Source organism: Macaca nemestrina, chromosome 12 (assembly GCF_043159975.1).
Source record: "Macaca nemestrina isolate mMacNem1 chromosome 12, mMacNem.hap1, whole genome shotgun sequence".
NCBI classification, from domain to species: domain Eukaryota; kingdom Metazoa; phylum Chordata; class Mammalia; order Primates; family Cercopithecidae; genus Macaca; species Macaca nemestrina.
The window spans coordinates 119,304,900-119,323,112 of record NC_092136.1 but is presented as its reverse complement, the minus strand read 5'-3'; the positions used below and the strand labels follow the sequence as shown (position 1 = coordinate 119,323,112).

The 18,213-nt window shown below is 50.2% G+C and overlaps 1 protein-coding gene across 27 annotated transcripts in view; it reads right to left on the bottom strand.

Moving 5' to 3' along the window:
• LOC105476367 (uncharacterized) overlaps positions 1 to 18,213 on the bottom strand; it is a 118,448-nt gene that overhangs the window by 23,880 nt on the left and 76,355 nt on the right. For 19 of the 27 annotated variants that reach the window (XM_071075693.1, XM_071075689.1, XM_071075690.1 and 16 more), the window contains one exon: positions 13,735 to 13,901. The exons of the other annotated variants lie outside the window; for them this stretch is intronic. Coding sequence is in view for 6 of the 19 variants with exons in the window: in XM_071075684.1 (XP_070931785.1) it covers positions 13,735 to 13,901 (167 nt within the window). In the remaining 13 variants the exon portion in view is untranslated. The remainder of the gene's footprint in view (positions 1 to 13,734; positions 13,902 to 18,213) is intronic. 27 annotated transcript variants of the gene reach the window in all.

Here is an 18,213-nt window from a genome sequence, read left to right as displayed (position 1 = left end):
GGGTTTGGTTGGGTTCTGGGTGTAGCTGGAGGGTTGGCGGCAGGAATTCCTGGCCGATTGGGAATAGGGTGTGAGGAAAAGCGGCGAGTGCAGCCCTTCATGGTGCCCTCATGAAGCTTCCACACTAAGCTCAAAGGGGAGTTTGCTGCCGCTGCCTCCCCACACCCCCTACCCCCATCCCCACTCCTGCCCAGTACAGCCCGGGCCAGAGCAGTTCCCCAGGTTTCATCTCAGCCCAGCTGGCACCCCCTGACCGCAGGCCCCCCGCGGAGATGAGGGCACTGCCAGCCTGGGAAGGGAGGCCCAATCTGTCCCCAGCGCCTTGGTGTCACTGCCTCATTAGCTCTGCACTGGGCTCCTCCAGCACAGGACAGCAATGCGTGTCTGTGACCCCAGTGCCACCACACAAGACACACACATGCTTACACGCACACACACCCTCATACACATGCACTCACATACAGCTGCTCCCACGCCCTTGCACACTCGAAATGCTCACACATATGATTTTGCATGCTCACATTCACATTCATACATTTACATGTGCTTTCATACTCACACACAGTCACACCCACACACAGGGTGTGTATTTGTACCCCCATAACGCCCATATTGCCAAGCATACTTACTCCTTGGGGCTCCCTGGGTGTGTAATTCTCTTCCTTCTATATTAAAAAGAGGAGGCTGGACCTGCCTAGAATCATGTGGCTTATGACCTTTTATGGCTCATAGACCCTGCTGGGAACTCAGTGAAAGCCCGGGACCCTCACCCCCATTCTCTCTCACACTCACACTCACACACTCACTCTTGCACACATGCACACACATCACATTTGGTTTTGTGTTTCCAGGACTCATGACCCTCCAGAAGGCCCTCCACAGACCTGGGTTACGAGCACTGGCCAAGATACTGTGGTAGAAAGGGGAAGGACTCCATGCTAGGACCTGTGCCTGGCACTGCACAGCCCTCAGCTCTGATCCTGACAACCCAGCAACACCAAGGCAAGACTGGGCCAGCCAGCCCCAGCCTCCCCAAGACCAGATCCCCTGCACCCCTCAGATTCCTGGGACCCCTTCCTCCATGTCCGGCCACTCTGCCTTGCCTCCCCAGCTTGCTGATTCAGAAAGGCTTCTGGTGCATGGAAGGCAGTCGAGAGGCCCACGAAGCCCTCCTGGCATCCAGGCTGAGCCAGGCACGGCCAGTGTGCCCCAGGTCCTAGCACCTTGTGGGTCCTAGAGCCACAGGAGGTGGGAGGGAGGGAGCAGGAAGCTGGCATGCGAAGCAAGGATGAAATATTGATGCCCAAGTCCTAGTAAAGCAGAGAGCGCTGCTTGTCCATGAATAAAAGATGGGTCGGAGGAGCAGGCTGGGCAGCAGATTAATTAATCTAAGTGAGCGCCTGCTCTGCTTTGTGCCATGAGGGAGGGTGCAGTGGAGCAAACAGGCTCGTGTCCCAGCCACAGACCAAGCAGTGGTCCTCTGTGCCAGGCAGGCAGCTGGGCCACACCAGGACATGGGCAGAGCTGAACACCAAGTCCAGACGGGCGGGAGGGGCAGAGGCAGTAGACCCTCCAGGACCAGCCTGAGCCACTCTGCCCAGTGCCGGCCGGGCCACCCAAGATGACAGCTTCCCTGGCAAGGAGACCCAGAGACAGCTGCTTGGAGGGGCAAGCATTGGCAGGGCAGGATCTCTGGTGATGAGAAGCATCCCAGGCTCCTGGGTCCTTCCCAGCTGTCTCAATCACCCCCTCGGGGAAACTGACAGGACCAAGGTAAAAGAGGGGGGAAAAGTGGAGGCAGCAGGTCTAAGATTTGGCACGGGAAGTTGGCCACAGGCTGGGCACTGCACTGATGTTGGCAGGGATGGTGGCCACAGGTCTGTGAAGGCAAACAGTTGGAGGGTGTTGGAGCCATTCCACCCTCCCCAAGACTCACCCCATGCTAACCCAAGATCCTGACGGCTTCCTGCTTGGGCATAACCTGGAAAATGCATGGGAGGAAAGTGGGCCACAGGATGACTGGACGTGGTGCTAGAAGTCTCACCAGGAGACTGTGCCCGCGACCTCTGCATTTTTTCTCATCCCTTAAATGTAGCGGCTTTCACAGGCTCTTGGCAGTTTTGTTTCCCAGAAGTTACACTAGGACTTTGCGGGCAGAGTGGTGATGTCCGTCATCACGCTCCCCATCTTCAGAGTCCAGCAGAAGTGTCCTAACTGACCCCTGTTCCCAGAGGAGGACCCCCCATTCTGGTGGTACGAGCTCCTCCATCCCCACCCCAACCAATGCTCAGTAGGTCCAGGTGCTGCTCAGGGCACCTTCCTGCTCTGCGATGTCCACGGACAGCACCATCCCTGGAACCTTCTCTGAGCAAGGTCCAGGTCAAACTCCAGGGGGCCTCAGCTGGTGCCAGCCCCAGTCCCAGTCCCAGTCCCCGGCAGGCAGCAGACGCCCTCCAGCCCACCCTTCCTTTCAAAAGCCTGAACCCTGGATTACAGTCAGGAGCAGCCTCTGGAAACTAGCCCAAGACCAGGCCGTGGGGGGAGGACGTCAGTGGGGGAAAGAGGCACAGCGGGCCTCATTGCAGGCTGGTTCCCTCCATAGCCACGGCCATGATCTCTGCCTGTCTCCCAGCCCCAAGCCTGTAGTGACCTCCCAGGACCACACAGCCCACTGCTCCTCTGGCAGGGCTGGAAGCACTTCCTGTCTGTCTTGCTCGCGGGTATTCATCACCAGCAGCCTGCCCACACCTCTTGTGCTTTGTCTCATCTTTGTTACTTAACTTTGTCTCACGTAGGATTATTCCCATCTCTCCCATTAATTCTCAGCTTCTGGAACACAGGGGCAATGTCTTTTTCATCCCTATGGTTCCCCCAATCCCCTACACAGCACCAGGCACGTAGGAGCCACATTGCACAGGTGTCTGAGTGAGTGCATGAACATGCAGGACCTGGGACAGCCCCTTGGGTCGGACCCCAGAGCCCAGCCAGCCCTGGCACTGCACACTGCCTCAATGGGAGCTGGCACTGGCCGAGGGCACCTGCTCCGCCTCTGCCCAGAACCAAATGGGGTTTTACAAGTATCTAACCTTCCCCACGACCGTCAAGGCAGGCCTGTCTCTCCCATCGAACAGATGACAACACTGAGGCTCAGCACTTGCCCAAGGTCACCCAGCCGGCAAGTGGCAGCGTCAGGAACAGCAGTGTTCTCGCTGGCGCCTCCAAAAGACAGCTATAAGGAGCCCTGAGCCGAGGGCCTCTCCCAGCTGCTGAGGAGGCTCAGAGCTGGATGCAGGCCAGGGCAGGACAGGTCCCTTGGCTGAGAGCAAGAGCAGGCAGGCAGGGAAGCCCCGCCCCTGTCCCAGGGCCCAGGAAAGACTCCGGCGTCCAACCAAATCCACTCGGCTTCCAGAGGCTGCCCCGTGCAGACGTCACCGGGCCTGGGATCAGGGTGGTGTTAGTGACTCTTATCAGCCCAGAAATAAGCACAGGTTCCCCGGAGTCCTGCCGCAGATGAGAAAGGTAGCAGGTTGACCTGGGGGCACACACAGCCATACCCCCGCGCCCCCCACCCCCAGCGCGTTGCCTCTGAAACAGGGAGTCCCGGGTGCATTCCTGAGAAGCGGCCGGGCAGCCGGAGCCCGCCATTTCTGCAGTCACAGCGCCACCTCCTGGCCGGCTGCGGCGTGGCCGTAGGGGCCGCTCCACCGTCGGAGAACTTCCAGACCGCAGGCCTTGGATCAGGCATCCAGCAAATATTGACTCAGCACCTCCCTTGGGACAGGAGTGATGTTAGAGGTTGGGTATACAGCAGTGAAGAAACAGACTAAAAGCCCTGCCCTTGCAGAGATTACATCCTAATGGGGGAAAGAGGTAATGCATAAGTAAGGTCAACACATAAAACAGACAGTGTATTAGAGGGATAAGCACCCAGGAGAAAAATAAAGCCGGAAGCGGTGAGTAGTGTCGGGGAGGTTGTGGTTTTACACAAAGTGGCCAGACACGGTCTCACCCAGGCAGCGACATTTGCGTAAAGCCTGGGAGGAGACGAGGAGAGAGTCGAGCAGACTTCTGAGCTAGGGCAGCCCAGACAGCAGGCACAGCAAGTGTGAAGCCTGAGGCCTGCCTGGAGGGTCTGAATAACATAAAAAGGCTCTGAGGATTATGTGGAGGGTGGAGAGGGCAGGAGTAGGGGCAGACCCTGAAGGACCCTGTGGGCCATTGTGAGGCCTCCATGACATGTGGCTTCATGGCCAGGCTCTGAGCTGGGGGATGGCGTAACCTAACTTGTGTTTTAAGAGGATTCCTCTGGGCACTGTGTTGAGAACAGACCGTGGGATCAAGGGTGGAAACAGACATCAGTTAGGAGTCCACTGCGACCTCAAAGCACCTTGGCCCTGGGGTAGCAGAGACAGTGGGGAGGTGAAAAACGGCAGGATTCTCCCAGGTATAAGAGAGAGAGAGGAGTCAAGGACGATGCCAAGCCTTTGGCCTTAGGTACAGAAAGAAGCTGTCTCAGTACTGTCTTTTGCTGAGTTGTGGGATTGGCAGGCTCAATGGGAGAAGCCAGGAGTTCTGTTTGGGAATTGGTGGTCAGAGTTGCCAGGGGAAATGTCACAGGGGGCTGTCGATAAATGAGTGTGGAGCTCAGAGGAGAGGCCCTGCCTGGAGCTACCATTTGCAAGTCGTAAGCATTTGGGTGACATTCAGAGTGAGACTGGATGAGATCTCAGACACTCTGAAAGCAGAGCGGAGAGACCAAGGACTGAGCCCCAGGGCGCTCTGACATTTCCAGATCAGGAAGATTTTGAGGAACTGGGGAGAATGAGAAGGAGGAGCCAGCAAAGGAGAAGACACCAGGAAGAGGGGCTCCCAGGAACCCGAGTCAGAAAAGAGGAGGAAGCGACCAACCATGTAAAAAGCCACTGATACTTAAGTCAGGGCTGAGAAAGGTCCCCTGGGGTTGCAATGTAGAGGTCACTGGTGACCTTGATTGCAGTCAGAGTGGGACAAAAGTCTGACAAGAGTGCGTTCAAAGGAGAATGAAAAAAGAGAAATCAGAGACAAGTTGAGACAATTCTTTTGTGGGGTTTTGCTGTAAAAGAGAGAAGAGAGATGGGGTGCTTGCTGGAGGGGCCATGGATCGAGAGAGTTTTTTAAAGGTGGGAAAAAATAAGAGCTTATCTCCATGCTGACAGGTGATTGGGATACAAAGGGGAAAACGTGTTGAAGGAGGGGCTGGGGAGAAATGAGAGTGCTGTCCTCAAGCAGGTGAGAAGATCTGACTGTGCTTCCAGAGGAGATGCACTTCACGGTCCCCAGAGGGCTAGAATGGAAGGCCAGGCAATCACAAGAACGGGGAGAAACTGGAACCCCCAGGCCCTGCTGGTGGGAATGTAAAATGATACAGTCACTTTGGATAACAGTTTGGCAGTTCTTCAAAAAGCTAAACCTGCCAGTTACCATATGACCCAGCAATTCTACTCATAAGTGTGTACCTAAGAGAACTCAAAACATACAGCCACACAAAAACGTGTACACAAATATTCATAACAGCCTTGTCTATAAGAGCCAAAAAGTAGAAACCACCCCAATGTCTATCAATTGACGCAGGGATAAACAAAATAAAGTCTATCCATACAATGGAATATTACTCAGCCATAAAAAAGAACGAAGTTCTGATACAGGCTACAACATGGATGAGTCGTGTACAAAATGCCAAGTGAAAGAAGCCAGTCGCAAAAGACCATATGGTGTGTGACTCCATTTATATGAAATGTCCAGAACAGGTGAGTCTGGAGAGACCAGATTGCTTCAGAGCCAGCATAGATCGGTGGTCTCCAGGGACCAGGGAGGGAGAATGGGGACTGACTGCTAATGGGAATGGGGTTTCCTGTGGGGATGAAAATGTTCTGGAATTAGGTGGCGGTGAAGGTTACACAACTCTGTGAATATGCTAAAAAGCACTAAATTGTACACCTTAAAGGGATGAATTTCATGGAGTATGAGTTATGTCTCAATAACAATTTGTTTTTTAAGATCTGGTCATACGAAGTGGAGGGGTTGCCTCGGCCCAGGAAGGAGGCAGAAGACTCAGGCAGATGCAAGCAGGTGGGTGGCGTGGGGGTAGAGACTATGGACATTCTCTCCCGGCGGCTTCTATCTTCTCAGTGAGACAGGAAGTTACATCATCAGCTGAGAGCAGACATGGGGGCTCCAGGGAAGAGCACAGAGACAGAACGGGTATGTCGCCGCAAGAGGAAATGAATGGGCCAGGGAGATTCAGGATTCCCAGGCAGGCCCATGGGAAGGAAGCAAAGGTGCAATAAACATGTGCTGGGGGGCGGTGGTCCCATGTTGAGTGGGCCCAACAGCCTGAGAGTGTGGAGACCTGGGTCACCAGCATTGTGCTCCCCCCATAACACGGCCCACCCACTCCCTGGACATACAGGGGCTCCCATGGGAGTTTGAAACAAACCCTAAAAATATGCCTACCTACTACCCATCGCCTTTTAAAATGCACATTCCCTGTCACTGCAATTCCTCTTGGGGAATTCAGTCTCAGAAACACTTGCACGCAGACACAGCTGCATAGGCAGGGATGCTCAAGGCAGAATTGTTAGCAATCACCAAAGATGGGAAACCACGTAAGTGTCCATTACTGGGTAAGTGGTTTTTAAAAATTATGATACATCCACACGATAGAATACTCTGAAGCAGTAAAAGCCATGAAGTGGTCCAGACATACTAACATGAAAGGAAGGATTTCCATGGCATATCATGGGTGGAAAATCAGGTTGCAGAATAATGTGTGTCATATTATATAATTTTCTTTCCTTTCTTTTTATACAAAATGGTATGTATGCACGTGTGTGTTTAGATTATTAAAATATACATAAGGCCTGGAAAGTATGCCCTCTAAATTATTAATGCTGTTAATCTCGAGAACTAGGTTTTGCGGGAAAGGTTGAGGGGGGTTGATGAGGCGAAGGGATTTCAGAGGGAGGCTTTCATTGTGTGCTTTTTATGTTTTTTGAACTATGCCTTTTGTACATGTAACATGGAGTACATATGCTTTGGAAATTTAAAAAGGAAAGAAGGCCAAGCTCAGTGGCACATGCCTGTAATCCCAGCTCTTTGGGAGGCCGAGGCAGGAGGATCGCTTGAACCCAAGAGTTTGAGACTGCTGTGAGCTGTGATCACACCACTGCATTCCAACCTGGGCAACATAAGGTGACCCTTTCTCAAAAAAATAAATAAATAAATAAAAAGGAAAGAACTCATTGTGCCCTCTTGGGCTTCTTTCTCTCTCTGGACTGGGGGACCCTGGAAGGCCAGCGTCCTCCCTAGCCCAGACAATGCCATGCATTGGTCCCTGGAGATCATGGCGGGTCCTGATGCCTGGGCTTTCCCTTTGCCCACCTCTCTTCACCCCCAGACAACGGATGAGGTTCAGAAAAGCAGGAACACTTGCAGCACCCAAACCTCCATTTTGTCTCCTCCCCTCGTGCCACCGCTGCTCCCCTCCAGCTACCTCCCTGGGGAAAAAGGTATCTGATCAATCCAGTAGAACCAAAGGTGAGAGAGGTAGCTCCATAATGGATTAATAGCATGGATTTATATAATGCTTACTGTGTATCAGGCACCATTCTGAACAATTCTCATGAATGAACTCACAACAGCTCTATGGGTTCCACACTATTACTACCCTTCATTGTAGATTTTAAAAACACAAACAAACAAATAGGAGTCACAAAAGGCCAAGTAATTTGCCCATGATGCTACCATCTTTCTGTAAGTGGAACCTGCACAGTGAGGCTGCAGAATTGGCACACTGGTCTCTGCAAGCCGTGCCCCTGCGAAGCCACAGTCCCGCCCTCCTCATTCCTTCCTCTGCTCTTCTGTGGCTCTGGGTCACGTGACGTCTGCTAGGGTCAGGTACTCTCCAGGGCAAGACTGTGGCATCCTCAACATAGACCCCCAGCCCTGACACATGCCCGGCAGCCAGTGAGTGCTCAGCAGGTGTCTGTTGAATTAATTGTGGCCTGCACCACCCTCTCTCCTGCCCAGGGATGAGCAGATCCTTTTCCCTTCAGAGCAGTCCGAACAAGGCAGCAAGGCTGCTCAGGAGCCCTCGGGAGTACTGAATGGAGAGCAGCCCGCGGGGATAGAACAGAGGCTGCCACTGAGCTCCTGCTCCTGCTGGATCAGACTCCTGCTCTGGGTCAGACCACTACCGCCCTGGCTGTCCAGGTCCAGCTGCTGGTAAGGGTTTGTGTTGGGAAGGGTTCCTCCCAGGTCGACCTCAATTCCTGTCTGCCCTGGACTGAGCTGGACTCAAGCCTTGCAGCTGCCTCATCCCTCTCCCAGAAGCCTGGCCCCGCTCCTTGGGTTCAAGCTGCAGAAGGGTGAGCCCAGACCGCCCATCCCTGAGGTCTGGATCTGGCCACCCTTCCTCCAGCTCATCCACTCCCAGCCACCTTGGCTACTTCCACCCTAGACACAGGTAGGTGCTCGCCCTGAAACATGAAGTCTCCACAGCTGGCCCTTCAGTTCTTCGCTTTACCTGCAGAAACCCTCAAGCTTTTGTAGCTCTAAGTCCCCTGAGAGCTACTTACAAGTTCAAGTTTTCAGGCTGAGGGTCATCAAAGGCCCTCTGTTCATTTGCAGAACCTGGAGCAGAGCAACATCTCCACAAACCAGCTCACCTGGCCAGTTCAGAGGCAACTCTGCCCGCTTCCTGGGTCCCCCTGGGACTTCCATGGCATAGAAATTTAGGAATTCAAGCTTCCATCTATCCATCCATCCTTATATCCATCCATCCATCCATTCATCTACTCACCCACATGTCCAGCCACCCACCCATCCATCCATCCACCCATCCATCCATCTATCCATTCATTTATCCAACTATCCACCCACCCACCCACCCATCCATCCATCCATATATCCACCCACCCACCCACCCATCCATCCACCTGTGTATCCATCCATCTATATATCCATCCATTATCCATCATTCATCCATCTATTCTTCTACCTACCCATCCTTCCACCCACCCACCCATCATCCATCTATTCAGCCATCCATCCATCCATCATCCATCTATTTATCTACCCACCCATATACTCATCCCTCTCTCCCTCCCTCCCTTCACCCATCCATCCATCCATCCATCCATCCATCCATCCATCCATCCATCCTTATATCCATCTAGCCAACCAGCCAACAAATGTATATAACCTGACATGCTGGACCCTAGGGATCCTGAGATGGACACATCATGATCCTATCCTCCCTCTGAGGGTAGTATAAGAGGAAAGGGAGGTTTTCCAAAGATTATTCTAAGACAGTGCTGACTAATGGAACTTTCCGTGATGCGGCTAATGTTCTCTTCTGTGCTACTCAATATGGTCAATAGACACTAGCCATGTGTGAACATTCAGCATCTGAAATGTGGCTAGTGTGACTGAGAAACTGAGTCTTTCATTTCATTTCATTTTAATTAATTTAAATGCAAACCATCACATGGCACCAGTGGCTTCAGGATGGGACGCCACAGATCTAAGAGCTGCGGTAGCACAGAAGGGAGGGGAGGCTTCAGGGAGGAGACAACATTAGGTGGGGCCAGGCGACTCAGCCAGCTCACTCATTCTTCTTCCCTGACACCTGTTGGAGCACGCCTAGCCCCGGCCAGACCCTTAAGCATTTTGGAAAGTCCCTTGTCACAGTGCTGAGCTCAGCCAGAGGCTCCTCTGACCTTGCACACCCTCTCTGAGGTCACTTCTGGGTGAGGCCTGAGCCCTGCTCACTCCAGGAGTTCCTGACTCATCCTGGAAAAAGCAGAAAAGCCTCTGTATTTTTCAAGAACCAGCTTCAATGTTAATAAGAGGGCAGACATGACCCCAGGCATGATCCCAACTCAGGCACACAGGGATGGGGTATGGGGGGCAAGAAGCAAGTCTAAAACAGGTGAGGAGCAGAATAAAGAGCCAGGGCCCAGCAGAGGGTGAGGCGGAAACTGATGGAATGAGACACGGAGGAACAGCCAGCCCAAGCCAGCAGGGCAGACAGGGTAAGAGGGATACGCCACAGAGATACGCCACAGAGCAGTGGCTAACATGAGCCAGAACGGAAGGGACATGCCGAGGTAAACACAGCTGGAGGCAGGCTGACAGGTGGCTACAGACAAGACTAAGACAGGCTGACCAAAAGGCAGTCTGTGACCCCAGGAGAGGTGGGGTGGGGGTCCCAGAGGGCAGCTCTGAGATCTCTGGCACATCCATTGACTGCACTTGCAGATCAGGCCACTAGGCAGTAGCATTGCTCCAGCCACTGCCACTAGCAGGCGTCCAACTTCCAAAAGATGGTAACAGCCAGGCTCCCTGTCATGGGCAGCGGACATGGCTTCACTGACAGTGAAGAGGCTGGGATAGGCGGACCCAGAGCATCTATGCCCTAGCCTGGAGAGTCCCTCTCTCATCACCCAGGATCTCCTCAAACCTGCCCCTTCCCTCCACATCCCCAGTCCCTGGTCTTGTCCCTTTCCTGACAGCTGCCTGGGCTCGCAGAGCACTGAAGGACGGAGCCTCAAGATGTCCATCAATTCTCTGTCTTTGCCTGAAAAGGGCAAGTGAGGATTCTAGGTCTGAGAATTGCCCTCAGCTCCTGCCACGTGGCCGGGTCCATGAGGAGGGCCTCGTGGGCTCTTGGGTGCAAGGCTCGCTTCACATAGATCCAGAGGGATCTTGGCTGACCCCATGCTCAGCAGCAGCCAAGTGCAGCTTTGGGCTGCATGAACAGAACAAAATGTCTGGATACAGGACTGTGTTCAGCAATAAAGCCTAGTCCTCAGGCTACAGCTCTGGAACAGCCAATGTAACGCAGGAGGAAGAGCGATGTGGACCATGTCATAGTTACAATCCAGTCACCTGCACCCCTCCTTTCTCTCCCCCAGCTTCTCTTGTTCCAGCACCTCGGTCCTGGCGTCCCCCAGGCTAAGAAGCCAGCCTTGGCCTGGGAGCACTGTCTTTGACCCTTTTTGTGGCCCTGCACTCCCGCTCTTGGCCTCGTCTCCCCATCAGTAAACAGAAGTGGATGGATCATGAGATGTCCTCCAAGGTTTCTTCCAGCTCGCAGCACCACTGACTGGGAGGCCTCAGCAAAAATGTCCTCACAGTTCTGGAGGCTGGAAGTAAGTCTGACATCAAGGCGTCCTCGCGGCTGGTTTCTTCTGAGGCTTCTCTCCTTGCCTTGCAGACAGCGCCTTCCCCTGCGCCTTCGCCCAGGCTTTCCTCTGTGCAAATCTATGCCCTCATTTCCTCTTCTCATAAGAACACTGGTCCTATTGGATTAGGGTCCACCCATATGGCCTCATGGTAACCTAATTACCTCAGTAAAGGCCCCATCTGCAAACGCAGGAGATTATGGAACAACATGTGTTTGAACTTTGTGAGTCCACTTACATGAGGTTTTTCTTCTGCCTCTGAGACAGCAGGACCCCCCACCCCGTCCCGCAGCCTACTCAGCACAAAGACGGGAGGATGGAGACCTTGATGAGGATCTACTTCCACTCAATAACTAATACATAGATTTTCTCTTCTTTGTGTTTCTTTTAATAACATTTTCTTTAGCTTACTTTGTTGTAGGAATACAGTACGTAATGCATATAGCATACATAATATGTGTTCATCAACTGTTTGTCATTGGTAAGGCTTCCAGGCGACAGTAGGCTATTAGCAGTTAAGTTTGGGGGGAGTCAAAAGTCATATGTGAGTCTTGACTACAAGGGGGTTGGTGCCCTTGACCCCTTGTTGTTCACGGGTTAACTGTACAATCACATTCTGATGTCCTGGCTGGGGGTTGGGACTTCAATATGTGAATTTTGTGAGGACACAATTCAGCCCAAGGCACTGGGGGGACAAAGTCCACACTAGAGCACCCTAAATACTGCTGAGTATTTCTAAAGTGCTGCTGGGTATGGCCGGGTGCCCTGAGTTCTGCTGGGTATGCCTGGGCACCCTGAGACCTGCCGGATACAGCCGAGAACCCTGAGACCTGCTGGGTACAGCCAAGAACCCTGAGTCCTGCCGGGTGCGGCTGAGAACCCTGAGACCTGCCAGATACAGCCAGGGGCCCTGAGTCCTGCTGGGTGTGCTGGACACCCTGAGTCCTGCCGGATACGACCAGGCCCCTGAGTCCTGCTGGGTACGGCTGAGTACTGTTCACTTTCAGAGTCTCTTCCTCCCCCCACCCCCTGCTGCCTCTGGTCTTTTTTCAGAGTGCCACTGCCCCTCTCACCTCCCTTAGTCCCTGGGAAATGGAAGACAGCCTGGAAGACAGCCTGGTAGTGAGGGAGGAAAGGTGACGTAGGAGCACAGGGAAGGGGGAGGGAAGCACAGGAAGAACAGCCAGACCGGTTGCTGGGGAGGACACCCTCTTGGGGCCATCTAGGGCTAGGGGTTCACCAGGCAGGAGCAGCAAAGGCAGAGGGGTAAGGGAGTCCAGGGTTCTAACAAGAGAGTGGTGGAAATGTCGCAATCAGTGCAGACTAGAAAGCAAAGACGGGAGACGGAGTGAAAGCAGAGGCATTCGTGACACTAGAAGCCAGCAAGCGGGGCAGCACCACAGGGATCACAGAGAAGGGGAGAGCAGGGCTGGCTGAGCCTCTGCAGGGAGGCGAGTGTTCCAGCATCTGGAGCCTCTGAACCTTCCCAGGCCTCTCAGAGGAGGAAGAGCCAGGGAGAGACAGGGAGAGCTATTGGGGGCGCCATCACGGCAGCCCCTCAGGTTTGGGGTCTAGGAGCCTGAGTTACCAGGTGGGGCTGGTCTGACTGTCTACTGTCCCTGGGCCCAGCTGTGGGCACAGGAGAGAGGCAGAGCCTGGTCGGGAGATCTCCCAGGGCAGGCTGGGACACCTGACGCAGCAGGCATCAGAGAGTCTGGAGGGAGAGGGGCCAGGTGGGGTGGGAGCCAGGGTCTCTGGGCTGTACAGTGGGGCCGCCTCACAGGCAGGCCAGCGGAGAGGACCCCAGAACACTCCATATCTAATTGGGTGGGTGCAGTATACGGATTTTCTGTAAGAAGTGCTCTCCCAAGCATTTCAAAGGCATGCATGGCCTCAGAAAGGTTATGAGTCAGTGGCCAACTGACATTTGGTACGCTGCATTTAAATGCAGGCAAAAGGCAGCCATCTTAAGGCTTGCGGGAAGGGCGTGGACCAGCTTTCCTGGAACATCTGCCAAGGCAAGAGAGAAGATGCTGCCAGGAAGGAGTGCAGTGATGTTTCCCAGGCCAGCCCTGCCTCCTGGGCCCTGAGCACCTCCCCTTAGAGCTTCCCTCAGTCCAGAAATACCCGTGAGCCCTACTATATGCTGACACCAGGCTGGGTGCTGGGGCTGCCCAGGAGATGCTAGTGGTCCTGGCGTCCGCACCTGGCACCCATCAGGCTAGACACAGAGGAGGCTCCAGGCCTTTGCACATGCTGTTCCCATAGCCAGCACCCAGTCCCGGTCTAGAGGAGGCAAAGCCCTAGCTCGTGTCTTGGGACAGGAGATGCAATGTCCAGAAAGTGGTGGCCTCAGGACCATTTGAGATGTTCTCAATTCAGTGTAAGGACTACAATGCACAGTGTCATTTGCACTATCTTTACTTTTTGTGACAGAGAAATAATTCATTTTTATGAAGCTCACAGAAACACAATCTTTCATTTTATAATTGAATTATGTGGAACTCACTTAGCACAAGATGACAGGGCTGAATCTTCATGTGTTTTTCTGTGCGCTTGAATCTCTCTGCCTCTCCCGTGTGTTGTAAGCCCCATGGGGAAGGAGTCCAGTCTGGGCTGTGCAGGGCTGCATCCCCAGGAACCTGCACAGTGCTTCCCACCAGGTGGGAACTTAGCCTGAGAAAATAAATAAGACCCTCAAAAATCCAGGGAAAAGGCCATGAATCTCCAAGCCTAACCAGGTGGCCACATCTCCTCCTCCTCAGCTCAAGGGGAGACCCAGAGGCCAGAAAACAGCCACTGTGATCATGGCCTTCTGAGAAGCCCAAAGGGACAGACTATGCCCTTGTTCTAAAACATGCATCTCTCCAGCCCTCCCTCAGCCCTGAGGGAACTGGGAGGAGGCTTTGCTCTCCGCATGCCCAGGAGGGCCGGGGTGGGCTCAGCTTCAGAGGACGCAACCTCCTTACCATGATTTATGGAAAGAGCAACTCCCAGAAGGAAGCCTTAACCAAGGACCTGCCAGGAAACTTTTTAAAATGTGTCATTGAAAGGCACAATGGACCCAGGCACAGTGGCTCACACCTATAATCCCAACACCAGCCTGGGCAACATGGCAAGACCCCGTCTCCAAAAAATAAAAATAAAAAATAATAATAATAATAGTCAGGCATGGTGGCACACACCTGTGATCCCAGCTTGGGGGACTGAGATGGGAGGATCACTTGAGCCCAGGAGGTGGAGGCTGCAGTGAGCTGTGATCACACCACTACACTCTTGTCTGGGTGACAGAGCAAGACCCCATCTCAGAGAAAAAGAAAAAGACAAGAAAACACAATGAGGGGGAGGCAGAGCAAGATGGCTGAATAGAAGCTTCCAGCATTCGTCCCACCTGCAGGAACACCAAATTAAACATCTATCCACACAGAAAAGCACCTTCATAAGAACCGAAAATCCTAAGAACCTGGTACAGCTAGGCCCAAGTAGGGTAGAGCATCAAATGGGCTCCTGGGGTCCCCAGTTCTAGACTTTGGCTCCTTGATGGCATTTCTGGACCTGCTCTGGGCCAGAGGGAAGCCTGCTGCCTAGAAAGGAGGGGCTAGGTACAGGCAGCATTCACCACAAGCTGACTGAAGAAGCCTGGGTCTCAACTGAACATAGCCAGGCAGTATTTACCACAGGTCTGGGGTGGCAGTGGTCACGGGAGAGACCCCTGTACTTGAGGAAAGGAGAGGGAAGAGTGGGAAGGATTCTCTGCTTGCGGCTTGGGTGCCTGCTGAGCCACAGTTGAATAGAACACCAGGTAGGTTCCTGACTCTAGTCCTGGCTCTTGGATGGCATCTCTGGACCCTCCTGGGGCCAGGAGGGTCCTTCACTGCCCTGAAGGAAAGGACACAAACCTGGCTCAGTATGCCACCTGCTAACTGTAGGGATTCTTGGGCCTTTTTAGCCAAGCAGTGGTCAATGCATGCCTTGGGTGAGGCCCAGTTGCTGTCCTGGCTTTGGGTCTGACCCAGTGCAGTCCCAATGGTGGTGGCTAAACGGGTACTTATGTCACCCTTCTCCCAGCTCCAGGGAGCTCATCACAGAGATAGAGACTCTGTTTTGGGGAAAGTAAGGGAAGAGCACAAGAGTCTCTGCCTGGTAATCCAGGGAATTCTTCTGGATCTTACCCAAGACCACTAAGGCAGTACTTCTACTAGTGCAAGAGCTACAGCATTATTGGGCTTGGGGTACCCTTTAAAGCAGATATGGCAGCAGTGACCAAAGACTTAGATCACAACATCCAATCCCTTTGAATATTTGGAAAACCTGTCCAAGAAGGATGGGTACAAACAAGTCCAAACTGTGAAGACTACAATAAATACCTAACTCTTTAATGCCCAGACACTGACAAACACCCACAAGCAGCAACACCATCCAGGAAAACATGACCTCACCAAATGAACTAAATAAGATACCAGGAACCAATCCTGGAGAAATAGAGATATGTGACCTTTCAGACAGAGAATTCAAAATTACTATTTCAAGGAAGCTCAGTGAAATCCAAGATAACACAGAGAAGGAATTCAGAATACTATCAGATAAATTTAACAAAGAGGTTGAAATAACTTAAAAGAATCAAGAAGAAATTCTGGAGCTGAACAATGCAATTAACATACTGAAGAATGCGTCAGTCTCCCAATAGCAGAATTGATAAAGTAGAAGAAAGAATTAGTGAGTTTGAAGACAGTCTATTTGAAAACACACATTGGAAACAAAAGAAAAAAGAATGAAGCAAACACAAAAGATCAGAAAATAGCCTCAAAAGGGCAAATCTAAGAGTTATTAGCCTCAAAGAAGAGGTAGAGAGAGAGACTGCGGTAGAAAGTTTATTCAAAATGATAATAACAGAGAACTTTCCAAACCTAGAGGAAAATATCAATATTCAAGTACAAGAAGGTTATAGAACACTAAGCAGATTTAATTCAAATAAAACTACCTCAAGGCATTTAATAATCAAATTCCCAAAGGTCAAGGATAAAGAAAGAATCCTAAAGCAGCAAGAAAAAAGAAACAAATAACATATAATTGAGTTCCAATATACCTGGCAGCAGATTTCTCAGTGGAAACCTTACAGGCCAGGAGAGAGTGGCATGACATATTTAAAGTGCTGAAGGAAAAAACTGTTACCCTAGAATAGTATATCTGGTGAAAATATCCTTCAAACATGAAGAAGAAATACTTTCCCAGACAAACAAAAACTGAGGGATTTTATCAAGAGCAGACCTGTCCTACAAGAAACACTGAAGGTAGTTCTTCAATATGAAAAAAGAGAATGTTAATGAACAATAAATCATCCGAAGGAAAAAAACTGGTCACAGTTAAGTACACAGAAAAACACAAAATATTATAACACTGTACTTGCGGTGTGTAAACTACTTATATCTTAAGTAGAAAGACTAAAAAATAAACCTATCAAAAATAATAACTACAACTTCTTAAGACATAGGCAGTACAATAAGATACAAACAACAAAAAGTTAAAAAAAATCAGAGGGAGGAAGTTAAAGTGTAGAATTTGTATTAGTTTTGTCTTTGCTTGCTTGTTTGTTTATGCAATTAGTTTTAAGTTGTCATCAGCTTAAAATAACAGGTTATAAGATATTATTTGCAAACTTCATGGTAAACTCGAAAAACATTGCAACAGATAAATAAAAAATAAAAAGCGTGAAATTAGAACACACCATTTGAGAATATCACCTTCACTAAAAGGAAGACAGGAAAGAAGGAAGTAAGGACAAGAAGATCACCAAAAATAAGAGAAAACAAATGACAAAATAGCAGGAGTAAGTCCTTACTTATCAATAATAACATTGAATATAAATGAACAAAACTCTCCAATCAAGACATAGTGTGGCTGAATGAATAAAACAACAAGACTCAATGATCTATGGCCTACAAGAAACATGCTTCACCGATAAAGACACATAGACTGAGAATAAAAAGATGAATGGTAAAAGATACTCCATGCAAATGAAAACTGAAAAAAGAGCAGGTTTAGCTATACTTTTATCAGACCAAACAGATTTCAAGACAAAAACTATAAAAGAGATTTTTAAAAGGTCATCATATAATGATAAAGGAATCAATTCAGCAAAAGGATATAACAATTGTAAATACATATGCACCCAACATTGGAGCACCCAGATATATAACGCAAATATTATCAGAGCTAAAGAGAGATATAGACTTCAATACAATAATAGGCTTCAGCACCCCACTTTCAGCGTTGGACAGATCATCTAGACAGAAAATCAACAAAGAAGCATCAGATTTAATCTGCACTATAGACCAAATGAACCCAATAGATATTTATAGAACATTTCATCCAATGGCTACAGAATGCACATTCTTCTCTTCAGCACCTGGATCATTCTCAAGGATAGACCATATATATTAGGCCACAAAACAGGTCTTAAAATTTCAAAAAAAAAAAAAACAAAAAGAAACAATATCAAGTATCTTCTCTGACCATGTTGGAATAAAACTAGAAACCAAAAAAAAGAGAAATTTAGAAAACTATACCAACACATGGAAATTAAACAGTACGTTCCTGAATGACCAGTGGGTTAATGAAGAAACTAGGAAGAAAATTTTAAAATTTCTTGAAACAAATGGAAATGGAAACACAGCATGCCAAAACCTATGGGGTATAGCAAAAGTAGTACTAGAAGAAAGTTTATAACAATAATCACCTACATCAAAAAAGTAGAAAGATTTCAAATAAACAACCTAACAATGCATCTTAAAGAAATAGAAAAGCAAGAGTAAACCAAACCCAAAATTAGTAGAAGAAAAGAAATAATAAAGACCAGGGCAAAAATAAATGAAATTGAAATTTAAAAAAAATACAAAAGATCTAAGAAACAGAAATTGGTTTTTGAAACAATAAAAAAGTGACCAATCTTTATCCTAAGAAAAGAGAGAAAAGATTCAAATAAATAAAA